The 21,720-nt window shown below is 35.1% G+C and overlaps 1 protein-coding gene across 1 annotated transcript in view; it reads right to left on the bottom strand.

The window, feature by feature from the left end:
* Nucleotides 1-21,720, bottom strand: part of CFAP47 (cilia and flagella associated protein 47) — a 423,229-nt gene that overhangs the window by 294,662 nt on the left and 106,847 nt on the right. Inside the window, exons 23-26 of the mRNA XM_023634518.2 lie at nt 21,565-21,659; nt 16,320-16,479; nt 8,967-9,162; nt 3,067-3,276 (exon numbers count right to left, since the gene is read on the bottom strand). Of these exons, the coding sequence (XP_023490286.2) occupies nt 3,067-3,276; nt 8,967-9,162; nt 16,320-16,479; nt 21,565-21,659 (661 nt within the window). The remainder of the gene's footprint in view (nt 1-3,066; nt 3,277-8,966; nt 9,163-16,319; nt 16,480-21,564; nt 21,660-21,720) is intronic.

Below are 21,720 nucleotides of genomic sequence, written 5' to 3'. Positions count from 1 at the left end.
TTTTGGTTCAAATTCCTGGCTCTTCCACTTTACATTTGAGTGAACCTGGATAAGTTATATCCCACTACAGGCCTTAGATAGATCTTCTGTAAAACAGAGATGAAGATCTAAAAACATCCCACTTCCCAGGCTGTTGATATCTAGCCTATGACCTAGGACCTGACTTGTGTTAATTAGCAGCTGTTGACTTCATGCTTCCTGTATTTATCCAAGCTTTGATTTCCATAATCAATCCTGGCTCTCTTCCTATGCCTCACTCATGGATACCAAAGCAGAACGTGCAAGACTCTCATAATCTGCTCCTGCTGCCCTTTCGGCTTCATTCTCAGTTCTGCCTTGCCAGTATCCATCAAACTGAAACCACCAAAAATATACTCCAAAGACGAAGCTGCTTCAGCCTCCATACCTAGTGCATTTTTTACTGCCCATATCTTTTTGGCCATATCACCAATACTCTTGCCCATATCACCATCCCTCCCATAGATATATACAACCTCCATGGCCAGATTTTTTGGGACTTTGGGGAAAGGGCAAGCAGGGTGTGCAAACTCTGAGCTGACGGCAGGTGAGTGTGGAGGGGACCATTATCAGTGGTAGCAGACATGTTAGCAGGAATAATATCGCTATAATTTATAGGTCTTGGGCCAGTTGAGCCAATCCAAATGTGACAAAGTCTACAGAAGGAAACAAAACAAAAAGCCAAGCATGTTAGCCCCTAAGGAGAGCCCCAGTGTGAAACGGTCTTACATAAGTAAAAGAAAGCAAAGCTTGAAGGAACAAGTGTTTTATTTTTTACCGAACCCATACACTTCAGCAAGGACAAGGTGGATGCAAAAAAAAAAACGGCTTCAACTTAGGACAAACACTGCCAAGTGCAATCTGTCCTTTGAGATTTTACTCAGAAGCCTATGCAGCCATATAGGGGTGAGTCCCCACCACCCCAGGACATTATTAGTTGCTCCATTTGTGTTGCATTTTCTATCTACCTCTCTTGGCACCGAAGAGTATATTAAAAAATCTTGTTTAAAGTCTACCTTCCCTACTACACTGCCTTCCATCATGGAAGGGCCCCTTTCTAATTCATTTTTGCTTACCCAAAAGATTGGGCAGAGCACATAAGGATGACCTACAATAAACATAAATTAATATATGAAAAGCAATAAAAGAGGCAAATTTATTCCAAAGAGAAATTCTGAGGTGAAAGGGAAGCTCTTGAGGAATTTCTTGCTGGAAGACTTCATTTATCTCAATGAGACCAAACGTGGAAAGCCCAGAGAAAGAAAGGCAAAGACAGCTTCGGAGAGTTGAGAAGAGAAGGCAGATCTGATCATATGCACTAAGGGAAACTAGACAGGAGCTAGCAATGCATGAGTAAAAGCATTTGCCAGGATTATGGTCCCAGGGAATGCTCATGATTCTTCTTCATCTGGATGCATGGAAAAGCCTTTTGTAGCCCATCTATGATTTTCAAATTTTCTAAATTCGTTCCATAGCTCTACTTTATCCCAAACCTGCTGAGGGTTGAAATGCAGCTTAGTGGAAAGTAAAGTAAAAAGAGTGAGAAAATCCAGGTAACAGCAAACAAGTCTCAAGGCTGAAAGGAAACACACAATAACAAAAAGAAAAGAAATCAAATACAGCACCCTCCTCCTTCTAGAGACTGTTTTCACGTCTCCTTATCATCTTTTTGCTGACTAGACATCAATACATTGGCGCAGTGAAGTCTGTTCACGCCCCTCTTAGAGGCAATGGTACCCTTGTCCCAGAAGCCATCTAGTCGGCACAGTATTTGGCGAAACTATTTGCTTCCTCATCTGGTTAATGTGGTCTGAGTCTCCATTAGCTTTAAGACATTCATGGATAAGTTATTCATGATTTTTATTGGTGAGCTCAAAGGGACACCCTACGTAGTGCTTTGGGTAAAGTGTGAGTTTGTGGACTAGAGTGAGGTAAAGGTAAACTCTTAGGAACAAAGTCAGTAGTGTACAAAAAGACAGAATGGCTCCCAGGGCAGGAGTTCAGTGCTTGATAGGAGCCCAAAGCAAAGGCATTAAATTTTTTTTTAAATTTCAACGAAAGATGAACTGTCACCATCCAAAGAGAAAAATGAGAGTCTGAGAGGTGTAACTTAGATGATTTTATCCATCAACATAAACGAGAAAGAGATATGACGTATCTCAACGTATATGAGAACTCCGGAAGCCAGAGCTCAGGAGAACTCTGTGCACTGTGTCCTGGATACACCACACTTGGCCTTGGATGCAACATTCTGGTACCATCTGTCTCTCTCCCTTCTAATTCCTGGCCCATAAGTCAATCCTTTGACTATGAATGTAGTATATAGTAACGACCCCACTAAAAGTTAATAAATCGTCACATCAAGCACATACGCTAACACTAATCTTTAGTGCACAATTCCCTCTAATGCTACTTCTCACTATAAACATTTTTAATAAACTTTATTGCTCTACACTTAACCTCTTGTCATTTGGTGAGTCAGATGATCACAGGGTATAACGTAAAAGTGGAATTTCTGGTCCTACAAGGTAAGAAATCCAGAAACATGGTTTCACCAAGGTGTATTTGAATTTCTCTGAGCCTGGAAAGCAACATCTAACAAAACCATATTGTTTGGAAACTCGTTGTGCTGCTATTTCTCATTTTCATTTAACACTTATTTAGCATTTCCTTTGTACCAGTTCCTGTCCAATTACTTAGTAATGATGAATTCAGTGAATTTCTCATGATTACAGATGAGACAGGTTCTACTACTAACCCCATCTCAGAGATGAGAAAACTGAGAGGCTCAGAAGATTAAATAACTTCACCAAAGTTAACAGAGGCAGGATCCAAACCCCGGCAGCCTAGCTCCAGAGAACATGCTGGTAACCACTATCATCCTGTTTCTCATGAGAGCAACATTGCATTTGGAACTTTAAAAAAAAGTCTTTATGTCCAAAGTCATTATTTTAGATGTCTCTCCTTTTAACGTTTCACAACAGTATAGAATATAACCTATTATTCTTCACTGTCAGATACAAAAGAATCCGCATTTAAATATCTTACCACTTATCTCTGCTATCACAGAAAAGAACATTGGCGATAAATGACACAGGTTTAGAGGATTTGAAGCTGAGTTGGCAGATGAGCTCAGTATTAATTCCATCTGGAGAGCCTCTGATGACTCTGCCTTTTGGAAGTGTCACAGAAAGAGGGTGAATCTCATCACCGTCAGAAAGCCTTGCTGTGGGAATCTGGATTGTTAAAGTTGAATCTCTGTTTAAAATTAAAACAAAAAAAATCAGCTCAAAATATGTGCAAGTAATTGGATTTAAATGTTTTCCCCTATTTTTTGAATCATTATAAATATTAAAACAACAAATATATACAATATGTCAAATTATTAAAGATATTTTTGTATCATCTTTTATTATTTTCTGGTCACAATATAAGTAAGATTGATAATATATTAATTTAACCAAGAACCTGATCAAAAGTTTCTTTTAACCTCTAAGGATTAAAAAAGAGGGTTAAAACACCTGATTAAATACAATGTGTTTTTAAACAGCTATGATATAAATAGTATTCTCTTTAAATATATCCTGACAAAAATTTACCAAAAATTACCACCTTAATAGCTAAAGCTTTATCGCATGTCAACTAAATAGCATTAAGAGATGCATACACACATATAATTTTTTTAATTTGAATACTCTTGAGCACTTTTATACACATATCATGAATATTTTTTCAATCATTACTACTAAAAAATTCCACTCAATGTTCATATATCTCATTATATAGCTATAATTTATTTATCCAATCTAAAATGTTTATGATTTTTAATAACATAGTATGTAGTATTCACTTTTAAATCTAATTAATACTTGATAATTTTTAGTGGTAATAAATATTTAACCATATTACTTTGTTTTATTTTATTAAAAATACTTTCTAGCACAATACAATTCAAGCCACTTCTATTTACTGTTTAAGTAACAGAGGTTAGCGTCTACTATTTATAAGAAAGAGTCTTGAAAGAACTATGAATCCCAAAGTTTTAAAGTTAATGTTGAAGAACTACACTCTCTCACAAAATCGCATTTAAAGCAAGCTCCATGGCATAAGTCAACACTTATCACATCTTCCAGGCCAAATATTAGAAAGGAAAAGTTGTTCTATGATCTTCAACTTGGATGCTTTTCATTTATTTTCAACCGTTACCTCACACTTATTTTCTCTGTATCTCAGAATGCTTAACTGTAAAATAAGGGATTGAACTAGAGAAGCTCTGAGACGGCTACAAGATCCAGAAGTTTATGAAAATAAGCTTATAGGAAATTCACATTGGCACACAAATCTTCCCAATTTATATAATTTTAACATATCAACTAGTTACTCTTTATACCTATTCCTTTATATCTACAGATAAGTGTATATTTCTAAATAAAAACTTGTTTGGCTTTCTGTTTTTGCTGTTTTATATAAAGGATATCAATATATGCAGTCTTCCTTGACTTGTTTTTTAAAATTTTATCTCAATATTTTGTTTCTAAGACTCCTAAAACAGTTCTCATTAGCTGAAGTTCATCCATTTCACAGCTATAGAATATTCAAGGAACACATATATTGCAAATTATTTATCCCTTCACTTGTCACGGGATGTTAGTGCAGTTCTCAGATTTTGCTATTCTGAATACTACTACTACTATGAATAATTTCAAACATACCTTGTAATATACATGTGCAAGAGTTTTTCTTGTATATACTGTGAAGCAGAATTGTTGGGCTGTGAAATATACAGATGTTACACTTTGCGTAGTATTATCCAGTGTGGTCCTACTCCTTGACACTAACTAGTTACCTGACTTCATAATGTTTGCCTACTTAGGACAGGCAAAATGCTATCTTATTGTAGTCCCTAATGTTCATTTGCAAGTTTACAAAAAAGTTACTTATATGTTTTCAGATGTTCATTTTCCATTTATGGAGCCTCTTCCATGAAGTACCTATTGAAGCTTTTTGTCAACATTTCTATTGAGTTATTTGATATTTTTCTAATTTTTATCAGTCATTTATTTTATTGTTAGCATGATTTTAAGTCTGGCTTAAGAATCTTTCATTACCCACAGACATTAAAATTGCTTTGTATAATTTTTTTGACATTTTGCATTTCACATGTAATATCTTAATCCATTTGTAATGGATTTTTGTGTGTTACGTGAGACAGAAATCCAGTTTGAAATATCCCATACAGATAATCAATTGTTTCAGCACCATTTACTGAATAGTAACCTCTTTTCTTCAAAGATCTACATACCACCTTTGTCATACATTCAGTCTCCATGCATGTGTGGGCCTTTTTTCTAGTCTCTCTATTCTATTCCTTCGGCTATTTTATCCATTGCTGAACCACTATCACATTGTTTTAGTTTTGATATTTAGTATGGCAGGCTTTTCTCATTGTATTCTTCTTCAGGGGTGGCTTGGCTATTCTTGACTTTTGATACTCCCACATAAAATACAGAATTTTACTTGTCAATTGCTATGAAAAATTTTTTATTTGACTTTTTATTGCAGTGGCATGGAATATGTAAGTTGATATGTGGATAAACTGGCTTTTGTAATATTGAATATTTCAATTCATGAATATGGTGTAAATCTTCATTTATTTACGAGTTCTTTGACTTAAGTCTTATAATTTTTTCCATACAGTTCCATACAGTTCTTCCACATCTTTTGTTTTGGTTTCTTCCTATTAGCATTAATTTTGAATGTTTTTATAAATAGTAATTTTAGAGTTGTATGTTCTAAATGTTGTATGCTGAAATGCTATTGAATTTTAACTATCAGACTTATATTTGTCTATCTTGATAAATGATCTTCATAGCTTTAAAAATTTTTCCACAGATTCTTTTAAATACCTATATGGAAAATCATCTAATCTACAGATAATGATGGTTCTGTAGCTTATTTTCCTATCCGTACATATTTTATTTCTCTTAACTCCCTGCATGGACAGGGTTCTTCAGTAAAATGTGTTAGAGAGGCAGTGGTAATAGGCATCCTTGCCTTTTCTTTTTTATTTAAAGAGAATTAATGTATGGCCCAGTATCCATCATAACGCCTCCTCTAGGTTTATAATAGGAAACTTTAACAACTGAAACAATATCTCTTTTACTCCCATTTAAGAGTTTTATCATGAATGGTTTTGGAATTCTATCAAATGCTTTTTTTTACATCTATGGAAATGATCAATCATGTCATTATTCTCTTTAATTTATAAATGTGGCAGATGAAATGAAAAGGCATTTTAGATTTTCTAAAATTAGGCAAACCTCGCAATGCTGGGATACATCTAGATTGGTCATGACCTATTAATACATTTATATTATACTATATTATGTTATATTAGTAATGTATATTATATATCCTTTAATTCATTAAGGATTATTACATCTATATTCATAAGAAATACTGGCTTATAATTTACCATTCTCATACTGTCACTGTCTGGTTTTACAATAAAAAATTTCTGACTTCATAAAACAAATCAGAGCACATTTTCTCATTCTATTCTCTGGAAGAATTTGTACAAGTTTCGATATATCAGTTTCTTGAAAGTTTAGTAAAACTCGCTTGTAAAAACATCAGAGGATGGTGTTTTCCTTGTCAGAAGATGCTATGTACTGATTCAAAGACTATTTTTTGCCAGTATGGTTTAATTAATTATATGTTTTCTACAAATTCTCCATTTCATTTAAGTCTTCAAATATATTGGAATAAATTTCTTCACAGTATTTTGCTTATCTCATATTTTCCACTGGATATATAGTTATGCTCCATTATTCCTAATATTATTTAGTTATGCTCCTTTCTTTTCTTTCCTCATCAACTTCACTATATTAGTGTCTATTGTGTTAGTTTTTCAAAGAACGAACTTTTGCTTTCAGTGACCCTATCTATAGAGCTTTTGCCAGCATTCTGGTTTTAGTTTTCTCTTGCTTTTTAAAGTATGTTTCTCTTTTTCTCTCTTACAAACTTAACTGAGGTTTTGTTTGTTTCTATACTGTTTGTGTAGTTATATATAATCTTAGATTTAGTAGACACCCTTAAAATTTTACCCTACACACTTTATTTTAAAATTTCTAAAAGTTATATTTAGTTCATTTTCAAATCTATATTGTATAATCCCATGTTAATTACTAATTTTTTGTAATGTCATCTTTTATTTTTTAATAAATTATTTATATTCTGTGTCTGATCATTTCAATATCTGAATTACCTAAGAGTCTAAATCTCAAGATGGTTGTTTGTGCTGACTCTAAGTTACGGTCTCCTCCCTCCTTGTGAGTTTTGTCATGCTTGATACTGTGCTCATGCCTGGTTGATAGCAATCTGTAGAAACTGAAATATGAGCCAAAACTGAGGATGGCTTCATTTAGAGTACAGGTTCACAAAGTGTGGTCCATGGATCAGCAACGTCAGTATTATCTAGAAACTTATTAGAAATACAAATTATTACATCCCATTCCAGGCTTCCTGAATCATAAATTCTGGGGAGGGGACGTAACAAATTCTGTTTTAAAAAGTCCTTCAGCTGATTCTGATATACACTAAAGTTTGAGAACCACTGACCTAGAGAATATTTGCTTGCTACCGCTAAAAGGTTGAAGGACTTACATGGAACCATTTTCGCCTCTTCAGCGTCCTTGGATTAATCCAGGAATCTGAGATTAAGTTTTCCTACCTTGAAGTTGTCCCAAGATTTAAGAACAAGCCTGCATGTGGCATATTATTGCAGCTCACCACTCCTACTCTGGTTTTAGCTTATAAGTATGTATTGTTTTGGTTTGGTTTGACTTGAGCCCTTTGAAGACCTCCCACATTTCTCAGAAGCCCAGCAATTAAATATATGTATAGATATATACACACACATACACGATCTACTTGTTTTGTAGTGTGAGGACTCGTAATGTATCTAGGCCAATAGTATTGGGATTTGGGCTATTTATAAATTCAAAAAAAAAAAAAAACAGATTGCATTCCACTATAGTGTGTGCATGTGTTAAGCAGAATTCTGAGATGGCCCCCAAGAGTCCTGTCCCTTGGTGTACAAATTCTGTATAATTTCTACCCCTTGGGTGTCACAACCTGTAAATATGATGAGATATCTCTTTGGTGACTAAGTTATGTTATATGGTAATGGTAAAGGGACTTTCCATATTTAATTAGGTCCCTAGTCAATTGAATTTGTGTAAAGCAAAAGGGAGACTGTCATGGGAGGATCAGACTTAATCAGGTGAGATCTTAAAAGAAAGTTGAAAAGTGAAAGATGGAGAAATCAGAGAGACGATCTACTTGTGCCTTTGAATGAGTAAAGTGCCATGTTGTGAGGAGGACCTACATGGCTCAGACTTGAGGGTGGCTTTTGAGGGCTGAGATTGGTCCCAGCCAACAGTCAGCAAGAAAATGATGTCTTAATCCTAGAACTATATGGATTAATTCTGCCAACCACCGGAGAGCTTGGAGGAAGACTGAGCCTCAGCTGAGACTCCTGCTGTGGCCCACATCTTGATTTCTGCCTATTGAGACCATAAGCAGTGGACACAGCTAAACTGACCAAGACTCCTGATCCAAAGAAACCGTGAGATAACAAGTTCATGTTTTAAGGCACTAAGTCTGTGGTAATTTGTCACATAGCAATAGAAAACTAATACACTGAGTTTTTAAGCTTGCTTCTTATACCATGGAGACATAATAAAAATTTTTACAAGAAAATTAAACGACTGTGAGATAACTAAGTGGGCTTTTAAAAAATTTTCACCTTAAAATGTAAAGTTACATATTTTGATAGTTCGTTTCAACTACAGAAACAAGTCAGACATTGCTCATGACTCAAATAACAAAGACACGAACAAAAAAGTACATAAAGAAAATGTGGTAAATTCACATTAAGCATTTACCTGAAATAGTTTTGAGGTAAAATGCTGATATCCATCACAGTTGTTACATCCAAAGGAACAGGAGTGAAAAATATGAATGGAGGGTTGAACAATAACTTGGGTGATTTTACTTCTCCAACCAGACACAAAATTCGATAGCAAACTGGATTATCATTTAAGCGTATAGGAATATTAGCTGTGTATTTTCTAGGATGATCTAATGAAAAAAAATTTAAGTATTTTACATTAATTCACACACAAAAATATCATTTACATAGTTTAAACCTTACTAAACATTAAAATGTACTCTGAAGTTATAGGTCAATGGAGTAGAACAGACTACCCAGAAACTGGATTTATCCTGCCAAGAAACTTAAGACATGTAATGAGGTGTCATTAAATAAAAATATTAGAAAGGGGGTCGGCCTGGTGGCACAGTGGTCCTGGTTCAGACCCCGAGTGGGGACACGGTACCTGCTTGGCACGCCATGCTGTGGTAGGCGTCCCCACATATAAAGTAGAGGAAGATGGGCACAGATGTTAGCTCAGGGCCAGCCTTCCTCAGCAAAAAGAGGAGGATTGGCAGCAGTTAGCTCAGGGCTAATCTTCCTCAAAAAAAAAAATATTATAAAGTACACTATGTCTAGAAATAAAGCAAGTCTCCTTAAAGTAAATTTTCATTATATATATGGAAATACATACATCTTGGGGAAACAGTGCAACAGGACTTCTTTTCTGACTGTTTTCTGCACCTTAACAGGAGCTGCCCATCCCTTTAGTATATGCAGTATGAAGATGAGGTCAGATAACTGCCATACGGATCTCAGGGGACTGTTGAGAAATGGATGTGCTAAGAGGAAAGGAATGTGCTTTCTCCCAAATTTTTAAGTTTATGAAAGGCTTCAAGGGTTCACTGGCCAATTTCACCTGGCAGGAAAAGACAGGAAATACCCATGTGGCAACTCACTATAAGGAAAGGCAGTTTGTGTTGGAGAAAAGGGCTCAGCATAGGAGGCTGCAGGCTAGTTCTGGGTGAGAGGTTCCATACAGCAAGCTGCCAGCGCCCTTTTAGACTCAAATCCCCAAACTTAGTGTCTCATAGGGAGAAAAATGTGATCTGTTGAATATGAATTCAAGGTAATATCTTAGAATTCAAAAACAGGACACCAGAGTGGCCTGGCAGAGATCAGGGCCATCAAGGGTATCATCAAAGCAGAGGATGAGAACGTTCTGGGTGACGCAGGGCCACGTTCAAAAGTGACATTGTGAACCATACACAAAAGCAATAGACTTATTGAACTGATCAAATCCACTAGTTCTCTCTGTACTGGATGCCTTTACTTGGTCAAACAAGCCCTTCACTTGTTCAAACAGTCTGGAAGCCTTGGAAAATGGTGGCTTGGAAAAAGAAGGGAGTGGGGACTTCCTACCAATAACGACAGAAGAGTACTGGGAATACTGTGAAAATATGAGGGACTGTATCTGTACTTTGAGCTAATCAAATGAGTTATAACAATTTACATATTTAAAACATTGCAAATCTATAGAAAAATGATGGTTTCATTTAATGAATCTGATATTGTCAAAATTATTTTGGGGAGGAAGAAAATCAAGTTAATTTCAGACTTAGGCAAGGTTTGAAGACTTACTGAATTCTGAAATCGAATGGGCTGCTTTGAGATTATTTCTGGGTTTCAGACCTGTCAAAGGTTTCTGGGGTCATGGAGAAGGTGGTTCCTTGTGTAACCTAATACGACTCTGGATTCAATAACATGTTTTTAAGCTCAAGTGTGCCTTCTCTAGTATCTGAGATGCAAGTAATATAAAGGTGTTACAGGCATGTTCAATGTTTTTAAGAGTTAGCTTGAGATCCTAAGGAGGGAACCCATAGATTTGACTGCTTAGGTTCAGCCCCATACGGAAGGAAAAGTCAGACAGAAATGTTTCTTATTTCCTTCTGGACTGTTCAGTCCATTTCATCTGTATATAAATATTGATAGGGACATAAAGGAAAAGCTCTGTATAGAAATACAGATGGTGGCTTTAGCTGGACTAGCTTTTGTGCTATTTCTTTCAGGACAAGACATTGAAACTGAGAAGAAAAACACAGAAATATACAGAAATACATAATGAAACCTAGTTATTTTCACAAAATAAACTTCAGAATATGGAGAATATTTGATGTTTTCTATCACATTTTGAGTTCTAAACAGAAGTAATAAAAGATGGAACATTTCTTAAATCTACTAATCACAGAATCCTAGGTACTGTTTCTCATACATAAACTAAACTGATTGTACAATCCTATGTCAATAGATGGAGCAGGACATGGAGTTAATGCAACATAGTGCTAATAGAATATTATTGAGAGAATACACAGTTCAATGAACTGTCTGAAAAGCTTAAAAGTTATAATAGGTTCTTTTTGCTGTTGTTAAGATTGGCACCTGTTGCCAATCTTTTTTTTTTCCCTGCTTTATCTCCCCAAATCCCCCCTGGTACACAGTTGTATATCTTAGTTGCAGGTCCTTCTAGCTGTGGCATGTGGGATGCCACCTCAACGTGGCCTGACGAGCGGTGCCATGTCTGCGCCCAGGATCCAAACCAGCGATACACTGGGCCGCCGCAGCATACCACGTGAACTTAACCACTCAGCCACGGGGCCGGCCCCTTTCTTTTGATAATATTAGTCATATTTTATTTAGATTGTAGTATCCCAAAGATTCTGCTGCAAGTGATTTACAGAGAGAGTACTCTCAGGAGGAACCTTAGGTAAAGTGGGAATCAGAATATGGCAGGGCAAGAAGCTATGAAAAGTTATGGTTTGCGGCCAGCCCAGTGGCATAGTGATTAAGTTTGTGTGCTCCTCTTCGACGGCCCGGGGTTCATGGGTTTGGATCCCGGGCATGGACCTACACACCGATCATCAAGCCAGCTGTGGCAGGCATCCTACATATGAAACGGAGGAGGATGGGCACGGATGTTAGCTCAGGGCCAGTCTTCCTCAGCAAAAAAGAGGAGGATTGGCAGCAGATGTTAGCTCAGGGATAATCTTCCTCAAAAGAAAAGAAGTAAGTTTCAATTCAATATCTAACCTTGCACCACAAGAAACAAGGGAAAAAGAGCAAATTACAACCAAACAAAGCAGAAGAGAGGAAATAGTAAATATTAGAAAATAAATTAATTGAATAGAGTATAAGAAAAAATTAAGAAAATCAATAAAATCAAAAGTTGGTCTTTGAAAACATTATCAAATTTGAAAAGCCTTTGGCAAGAACGACCAAGAAAAAAAGAGAAGATTCAAACTACAAAAATCATGAATAAAAAAGGGAAAATCACTATTCACTTTACAGAAATTTAATAAAAGGACTGTAAGAGAACACAACGTACAGGTGTATATAAACCAACTAGATAACATACAGGAAATGGACAAATCCCTAGAAAGACACAAAGTATTTAAACTGATTCAAGAATAAATATAAAATCTGAATACACTTATAGAAAGAGATTGAAGTACCAATCAAAAACTTCTCATGTAGGACAGCCGAAACCCAAATGGCTTCATTGGTGAAATCTACTCAACATGTCATGAAGAAGTAATATCAATCTTCACAAAAATGGAAATGAAGGGAATACTTCCCAAGCCATTCTCTAATGCCAGGGTAACAGAAAGAAACATTTCTGTTTATGGCCAATTGATTGTCAACAAGGGTACCAAGACAATTCAGTGAGGAAAAAATATCTTTTCAATAAATGGTGCTGGGACAAAGATATGCCCATGCAAAAGAATGAGGTTGGAGCCTACCTTAAACCATATTAAGAAATAACTCAAAATAGATCACAGACCTAAATGTAAGAGATAAAATTATAAAACTTTAGGCAAAAATATGAGTAAATCACCATGACCTTGGGTTATGTAATGTTTTCTTAGATATAACACTTAAAAAACCTAAGTAACAAAAGAAAAATTAGATAAACTAGACTTCATCAAAGTTAAAAGCTATTTTGCATCGGTTGTCATTCATCACCAGAAAGTGAAAAGACAAATCTCAGAATGGAATAAAATATTTTCAAATAGCATATCTGATAAGGGAAGTTCATTCAGAATATATAAAGAACACTGACAACTCAAAAATAAAAAGACAGTCGAATTTCAAAATGGACAAAGGATTTCAATAGACATTTCTCCAAAGATGATAAACAAATTGACAATAAGCACATGAAAAAATGCTCAATATCAGTAGTCACCAGGGAAAAGCAAATAATAACTACAATGAGATATCACTTCACACTCATTAGGATAGCTATAATAAAAATGATAATAAGAAGGGCTAGCAAGGATGTGGAGAAATTGGAACCCTCATTCACTGCTGGTGGGATTTTAAATTGTTACACTTGCTTTGTAAAAACAGTTTGGCAGTTTCTTAAAATGTTAACCATCAAATTATCCTATGATCTGACAATTCCACTCCAAGATATACACCTAAATAAATGAAAACATGTCCACACAAAACTGTACATGAATGCTCATAACTACTTTACTCAGAATAGCCAAAACATAGAAATGATCCAAATGTTCATCAACTGAATGGGCACTGAATGTTTAGGAATAGACAAAATGTGATATATCCACACAATTATTTGCCAATAAAAAGGAATTAAGTACTGGTTCATGCTACCACATTGATGAATCTTGGAATTACTATGCTATGGGAAAAAAGCCAATCACGAGAGGACACACATTGTACGATTCCATTTATATGAAATGTCCACAGTAATCATATTCCTAAAGACAGGAAATAAATTACCAGTGAGCAGTAGTCAAATGGAAGGGGAGATGGGGAGTGACTACTAATGGATATGGGCTTTCCTTTTCAGGTGATGAGTATGCTCTAAAATTAGACTGTGGTGATGGTTGCACAACTGTGAGTATCCTGAAAACCACTATACTGTGCACCTTTTAAGGTGAACTTGTGTGTGAATTGAATTTAAATAAAATTGCTATTAAAAACTAAGTATAGTTATACAAGTATGTAAAAATAATTGCATCTGAATGTGCATTTTGTCTTTCTTAAGGTATCTAATTAAAATATAAGAATTTAAGGGGCTGGCCCCGCGGCCGAGTGGTTAAGTTTGCACGCTCCACTGCAGGCAGCCCAATGTTTCGTTGGTTCGAATCCTGGGCGCAGACATGGCACTGCTCATCAAACCACGCTGAGGCAGCGTCTCACATGCCACAACTAGAAGGACCCACAACGAAGAATATACAACTATGTACTGGGGGGCTTTGGGGAGAAAAAGGAAAAAAAATAAAATCTTTAAAAAAAAAAGAAAGAATTTAAGGCAAAATAGAAGGTATCTTTTTCTTCCTCTAGAAGTTTCCTCAACTTAACGAGCAGTAAAAACAACTCAGAAAACCAGAAAAGAAATACATACTTGATTTGGAAATAACTAATAAGGAAAAGCTTTGAGGGCTATGTTCAGTGTCATATAAGCAAGGAAAAGCAAAAATGGCTACACTGAAAGAAAAAAAATAGTGGCAACCAGAGGGTCAAGCAACTCGAGCTGGAACCTCGGTTCCAAGTCAAAATTACCCTGTAATTCAACTCTAACTCTTCAAGGATTCCATTCTCCATCCAGCTGCTCGATCCTGACAAGCCCAGCACTCATCTAATCGGCTAGCTTTGATGTGCTAGCGCCTTGCCTCCTGCTACCTCAATGCCTGAGAGATGGAGAAGTCTCCAGCCCACTGAGTAAGAAGAGGGGGCGAATGGAATGATGCACGATGTTTTACAAAACACACTAACTGGAAATAAAATTCCAAATTATTTCAACAAATTCTTGAGCTACTGAGAATAGAAAGAAAGAAACTCCTACTATGACTTTTACTTTTTCTGTGGGTAAGTTCACTGATACTGTTTCATCTTAGAACTGATAGGAAAATATATTTCAAAAATAAATGTTTTCAAAGGTTTAAAGAAAACCACGTATAGAATAGAAATAAGATGTATAGTATGTAAAACAAAAACTTGATCAATATATAAAATTTAAGACAATATGATACAAATGAAATATGAAATAAAATTGCATGAAAATGAACAAATAGGTATTATAACATGAAATATAAATAAGTTCAATTCCATTCCTAAAAACCACATTTCAATCTTTCTCAAGAAGAAAAGCAAATTCCTTTGGTTTACAATATTTACCCTAAATTTAAAAGACACAGATTGAAAATAAAGTGATATATCAGCCAAAGGCAGACAAAATGGCAATATATCACACAAACAGCATTCAAACAAAAAGCATCTGGTAGAACAAAGAATATCATTTTAAATGTACATACTTATTTATAAAAGATAGACACAAACTTTTCATAACATTCAAATATACAGAGAAAAACTATTGGAGTCAAGAAAATTTTAAGAAACTGCCATTGTAGTAACACATTCAGACAGACTGCAGTAACAATTGTAAAGCAATGTAACAACATTGTATTAACAGATTCAGGAGGAGGATAAGAGGGAGGAGGAAGAGAAAAGGCATAAATATCATAAATGAAGAGACAAATTTATTAGTTACCATGATTTTAGATTATAAACTATGTACTTAGAAAGCTATAGAGAATAATATTTGTAAACTTCCATTTCTAACCAGAGAAGTTCAGTCCAGGAGCCAAGTGCCAGATAAAATACAGGTATATTCTTTTCACACAGTGATGGTTAATTAAAAAGAATAATGGAAAAAAATCTCATGCACAATAATGATGCATATAAAATAAAACTTTAATTACTGGAAAAATATGCTATTCTTTGAAAGGAAAAACTCAATTACATGCCTTCTTCTAGAAACTAGAAAAAAATAATCTAGAGTTCATTTCAAAAAGTAAATGTGTAAGAATTACCAAGAATTCTTGTAATAGATGTTTAATGATAGAAAATTTGTCATACCAATTATAAAAAGGTACAACAAAGTTGATGTAATAAAAAACAGTCAAAAAGAAGTGGAAATACAGAGAGACAAGGTGGCCAACTTCCCCCAAAGCAAGCATTCCAAGAGTACAAACCAGATGTTGCAATGCCTTTTCTGACCTAGTCTTGGAAGTCACACACCGTCACACCCATAATATCCCATGGGTCACATGTCAGCCCTATTTGATGTGGGAGGGGACTATTCAAGGGCATGAACACCAGGAGGTGAGGATCACTGGGAGCCACTTTTGAGGATGGTTATCACAAAACTTAGTGATAAACTTCTTGAAAGAGTTTTAAGAACATATAATAAATAATCTAAACTTTTGTATACATCATAAAATAAAATAACATGGAAGGATAAATTCAAATATCAACAACAAATATAAGGAAAAGTACTTACTTGGACAAAAACTTATGGAAACATTACACTCTTCATGTGCTTGCAAAACCCCCTTCAGTACACTGAACTTGAATGTGCCATCTCGGAAAAGTTTGCCAGTATTACTAATATCCAAAGTCCATGCCACAGCTTTTTTTGAAGTATTATGTAAGATAAGATCCTATTCATACAAAAAGAAATAAAAGAAAAAAATTATAAAAATTATGATGTGCAATATAAAATTTAGTTTGTATTACATAACAACTTGATGGGCCTATACACAAAGTGAAGCCATTAAAAGTGGTAATCATAGGTAAAATGTTTTAAAAGAAATGTTAGGCAAACAAAGGGGTATGCAAATATGTTCAGAGCCTATTAACAACTAGGAAAAGTAGACAAAGGATAGAGGTAAAATAAAAATAGCAAAATATTATGCTAGCTAGCAAGGATGCAAGAGTAACAAGAGCCTTCATTCATGCTTGTGAGAATCCAAAATAGCACAGTCACTTTGGAAAACAGTTTGGCAATTCCTTATAATGTTATTATGGTATTGAAGTGGTAGATCAGTTATTCTATACATTTTTTAAAACCCATAGATCTGTATACTACAAAGAGTGAACGTAAATGAATAAAAATTTAAAAAATCAACCAAGATGTTGGAGATCACAGGATGGATTGTAGACTATGACAAACTGTATTAAAAATGTATGAAACAATCTTACTGAAGTTAGTGAGTGTAGGGGGGAGTGGCCAAAGTAACTTCGGAAGACTGCTTTGACTGGAAACTATAAAGCTAACGACAAAAAGTTACTCTTTATAAACACTGTACTCTAGTGGTAAATGTTTTAGCAATTCTAATGTGCTACAGGTTAAAAATTCTGAAACTTCTTTACTAGTATACTAGGGTCATACAATAGGTAAACAGATTGTAAATAAGACAGCCAGATTTCTCATTGTAAGAGAAAGGAGTTAAACATGAGGAAGGAAGAGACTGGAATGAACCTTGTGGTGCTGGGTTAGAGTCAGAGATATCAGTCTGAACTCATGTTTAGAGATAGATGCATAGATAGATTGATAGCTAGATAGATAATAGAGAGGTAATTCTATGTGTATTCACAGGTTGGCACACATACAAATATTTCCTCACTCTATTTGCCAAAAGGGCCTAGAACACATGACCCTCCATTAGCAGCTAGCAAACCTAGTGCACAGATGGTGGTTTCTAAATACCATTCTCCCATAAAAAGTACTGGGGCTTCTCAGAGAAAATACTGATTCTAGAGCTGGAACAAGTAAAGTAAAAGACAATCCTAGACCATTTTGTAGTGCCAGAAAGTAAGAGAATGCTCAAAGATCATGATAGGAGTATGTCAAAGAGCCAGTCTAAAAGAGCTCCTAACGGCCAAACTGAAACAATTTTAGCAGCAAAACAATGTAATATTGGATTATAACTGAAAGTATAAAATAAATGTATGTAAGCCCATACTGATATTTTAAGTAATAAAATAAAAAATAAATGGAGGGAAAGAATAATCTTTCTTACAGAAAAATTGCAAATAATATATGTAAACACCCCTCATCCAGAAGGTGGAGCTTAACCCCCTATCTGTTGAGTGTGGGCTAAAACTGACGACTCACTTCCAACGTATAGGGTGTGGAAAGGGAAAAATAGTTTCTCCAGGTTTACAGTGAAGAAATCTAGTATACAAAACCAGTGATAAGTCACGTTAATATCAGGGACTCCCTTCACATGATGTGACAAAAAGGACATTCCACCTCCCTGACATTCTTCCCTAAAACCCATAGAAAATAAGAGCTCAGTCTAGTCAGATGGAAAGCATCAGATAAACCAAAACTAAAGAACATTCTGAAAAAAATGCCAGACCAGTACCCTTTTTAAAATTGTCAAAGTCATATAAAAATTAGCAACATTGAGGGCCTGTCACATGACAGAGGAGAGTAAATGCAATATGGAATCCTGGATTGGACTCTGGGACAGTAAAAGGACATTAGTGAAAACCCAGTGAAATTCGAAGAGAACCTGTTGTTAGTTAATAATATTGTACTAATGCTCATTTCTTAGTTTTGAAAAATGTTCTATGGTTGTATAAGGTGTTACCATTAAGGAAAGTTGTGTGAAAAGTATAGAGCAACCCTCTGCACTGTCTTTGTAACGTTTTGGTAAATCTGGGGGCTATGGGCAAGAGTTGTGTACAGACTCATCTTCCCAGCGCAACCTACATTAAAATGAAAACCTTCAACCAGGTTTTCTATTAACTTTACTCTTCAAAAATCTGAAGAGTACAGAATGATCCATGCAATGGTCACCCCAACAAAATAATGTACTTTGTTTCTTTCTAAAGTATGATTGATTTAAAATATTTAGCATAAAAAGAAGAGTTGGTTTTACTCCTAATGTCTCTAAGTACTTGAACATCTATTTAGTGCTAATATTTGTGTCTTTTATAACAAAGTTTATTTGCATCTTATAAATAAAACATCTTTTAAAACAGAAGGTGGGCACAAAATCGTACTGGCTATTTGAATGCCTCATTTTTCTCATTCTGAAATTGAGCAAATGGTGTAAGATCTCTAAAATACTATCCATTTCCATATCCTATCCTAAGATTAGAACTGACGCAGTCAACTATAGAGGAACATTGTTTAGTTTGTTTAGTATGTGTAGTACTGTGTTATTTTTTTACAATTTTATCAAAATGATACATGTACACAGCTTACACAGAAAGTTCAAAAACGCTTATAAAAAACAGCTGTCCCAACTCAATTCCTCCTCATCAACAGTTCTGCTTTCCAGAAGCAACCAATTTCAGCCAATTCTGATTTGGATTTTCTCTAATAGTTAGAGCCTTATTCTAAATGCAATGCCGATATGGCTTCCTTTAGGTTTTTTATTGCTGCCATAACAAATTACCACAAATGCAGAGGTTTAAATAACACAAATTGATTATATTACAGTGTTGTAGGTTAGAAGTTCAACACAGATGACACTGGACTAAGACGGAGGCGTTAGAAGGAACTATGAGACTTTCTGGAGGCTCTAGGGAAGAATGTGTTTCCCTGCCATTCTCAGTTTCTAGAGGTCAGACATTCTTTGGCTGGCAGCCCCCCTTCCACTGTCTTCAAATCCAGCAACATCGCATCTCTCTGCCCTTCTTCTGATCACAGTCAGGAAAGGTTCTCTGGTTTCAACTACTCCTGTGAGTAGACTGGGACCACCCAGAAAATCTAGGATAATCTCCCTTGTTCAGGGTCCTTAATCTTAATCACATTACACATCAGCCAAGTATCTTTTGCAACATAAAGTAGTGTACTCACAAATTCTGAGGATCAGGATTTGGACAACTTTGGGGGCCATAATTCTGACTATCACATGGCTATTTCATGATTTATCAGATTCAGATACTGCCTCTTGATTGCCCACTGGTAAAGACAAGGATTTCTCTCATTTGCACTACCTCCACTCCTCTCACCTCCCCATTTTGGATATTTATACTCTCTTAATTCTTTCATTAGTCACCTGGTAACTTTAAGTGATATATTTATATCTCTAGTTCTTTTTCTGTCAACTGTAGACAACTCCCTTTAATTACCAACTATGTAAGACAAATTTCACTCCTCTTTTTTCTACCATTCCCAACTCTCCTGTCAACTTAACCTTCACATACATGTTGTACATATTATACACGTCATTTTATATATAATACATTACATATGATCACATTTTAATTATGCTCCATAAACATATTGAGACTTCTCTGTATTATACATTTTATTCTGACTCTGTAAATATTATTCATGGCAAATCCAAGCAGTGTATTAGAGTCACATTTCCTTTTCTGTGGGGTCAATGTGACTCCTTTGCCACTCAAGAGAGAAGGCTTTTATTGTCCAGATCATCTTTTATCATACCAACTGAATAAAATTTCAGTGATTTAAATAATCCCACACTTATGAAGGGATTGTTTTTCTCTAGAACTCAATCCAATTCACTTCACTAAAGCTTCCTTTCTAGCCCCACATACAAGGCCTTCTGCACACTTGAAGTCACATTACAGTTAGAAGTCTTACTGACTACAATTCGAAATATATTATGATGTACATCTGAAAGTTATATAATGTTACAACCCAATGTTACCGAAATAAAAAAAATAAAAATAAAAAAGGATATACATATATAGCAAATGAACACATGACAAAATGTTTTTAACATCATTAGTAATTAGGGAAATGTAAATTAAAACCACAATGAGGGGCTGGCCCCGTGGCCGAGTGGTTAAGTTCGCACGCTCCGCTGCAGGCAGCCCAGTGTTTCGTCGGTTCGAATCCTGGGCACGGACATGGCACTGCTCGTCAGACCACGCTGAGGCAGCGTCCCACATGCCACAACTAGAGGAACCCACAACGAAGAATACACAACTATGTACCAGGGGGCTTTGGGGAGAAAAAGGAAAAAAATAAAATAAAAAAAAAAAACCACAATGAGATACTATCACACACCTATCACAATGCCTAAAATTAAAAAAATAAAACTAGCTATTTCAATTAAAAAAGGAAGTTTTACTGACTATTTTTGCTTGAAACAGTCACATTTTAATTTCAGAAGAGGTCCTTTATTGTTCTCTACCTCTAATTTCATATAGCACTCTGCTATTATTTTATGGATGTGATATTAAATATTTTCTCCACATAATTTTCTACAAAACTACAGAGGTTCAAAATTGATTGTAGGAAAAGCAATATATAAGACAGAAAAGGGGAACTACAAATACAAATCTCTACAAGGTACACATGAGCTTTCTTCTTACGCACGTCTCTCGTTTTTTTCTCTCTAGATGGATTCATAATTAGAAGAGAAGCAGAGATATCTAGCAGGAAAAAATCAGGTTATCATAGAAGTCACTTTATAATATACATGGACATTTTCCATTTTTATTATTGCCTCTTACCACATTTCCTTACCTGTATGGAACATATTTTACATTAATTTTAATCATAGCTTCCATTTATACAAGGAGAGAGGGATAATTTAATTCTATTTAAACTATTTTGAATAGTCTTATTAAATATATACATATATAAAATAAATGGCTTTATATGTGTTTGTATGCTTTGACCATTACTTGAGAAATACAATATATATATATGCAAGCTCTCTCAAAATGAAAGTATTCTTACAACACATGCTTCAAAATAATCAACTCAATAAACTAAAACAGTTGAAACTGCACCAGTTCTCTATACATACCTGAGTTTTTGTGACCTTCTTTTTAGGATCCATAGTATGTACTGGGATTTCAAAAATAAAATCAGTGCTAGACAATCTCACTGGTGCTTGCAGTACTATGAGAGGGAAGTAAATACACTGATAAAATATTAATAGATATAAGCTCATAGATAATTC

This window comes from Equus caballus, chromosome X (genome assembly GCF_041296265.1).
Source record: "Equus caballus isolate H_3958 breed thoroughbred chromosome X, TB-T2T, whole genome shotgun sequence".
Classification (NCBI taxonomy): domain Eukaryota; kingdom Metazoa; phylum Chordata; class Mammalia; order Perissodactyla; family Equidae; genus Equus; species Equus caballus.
This window is presented reverse-complemented; position numbering and strand designations above follow the sequence as displayed.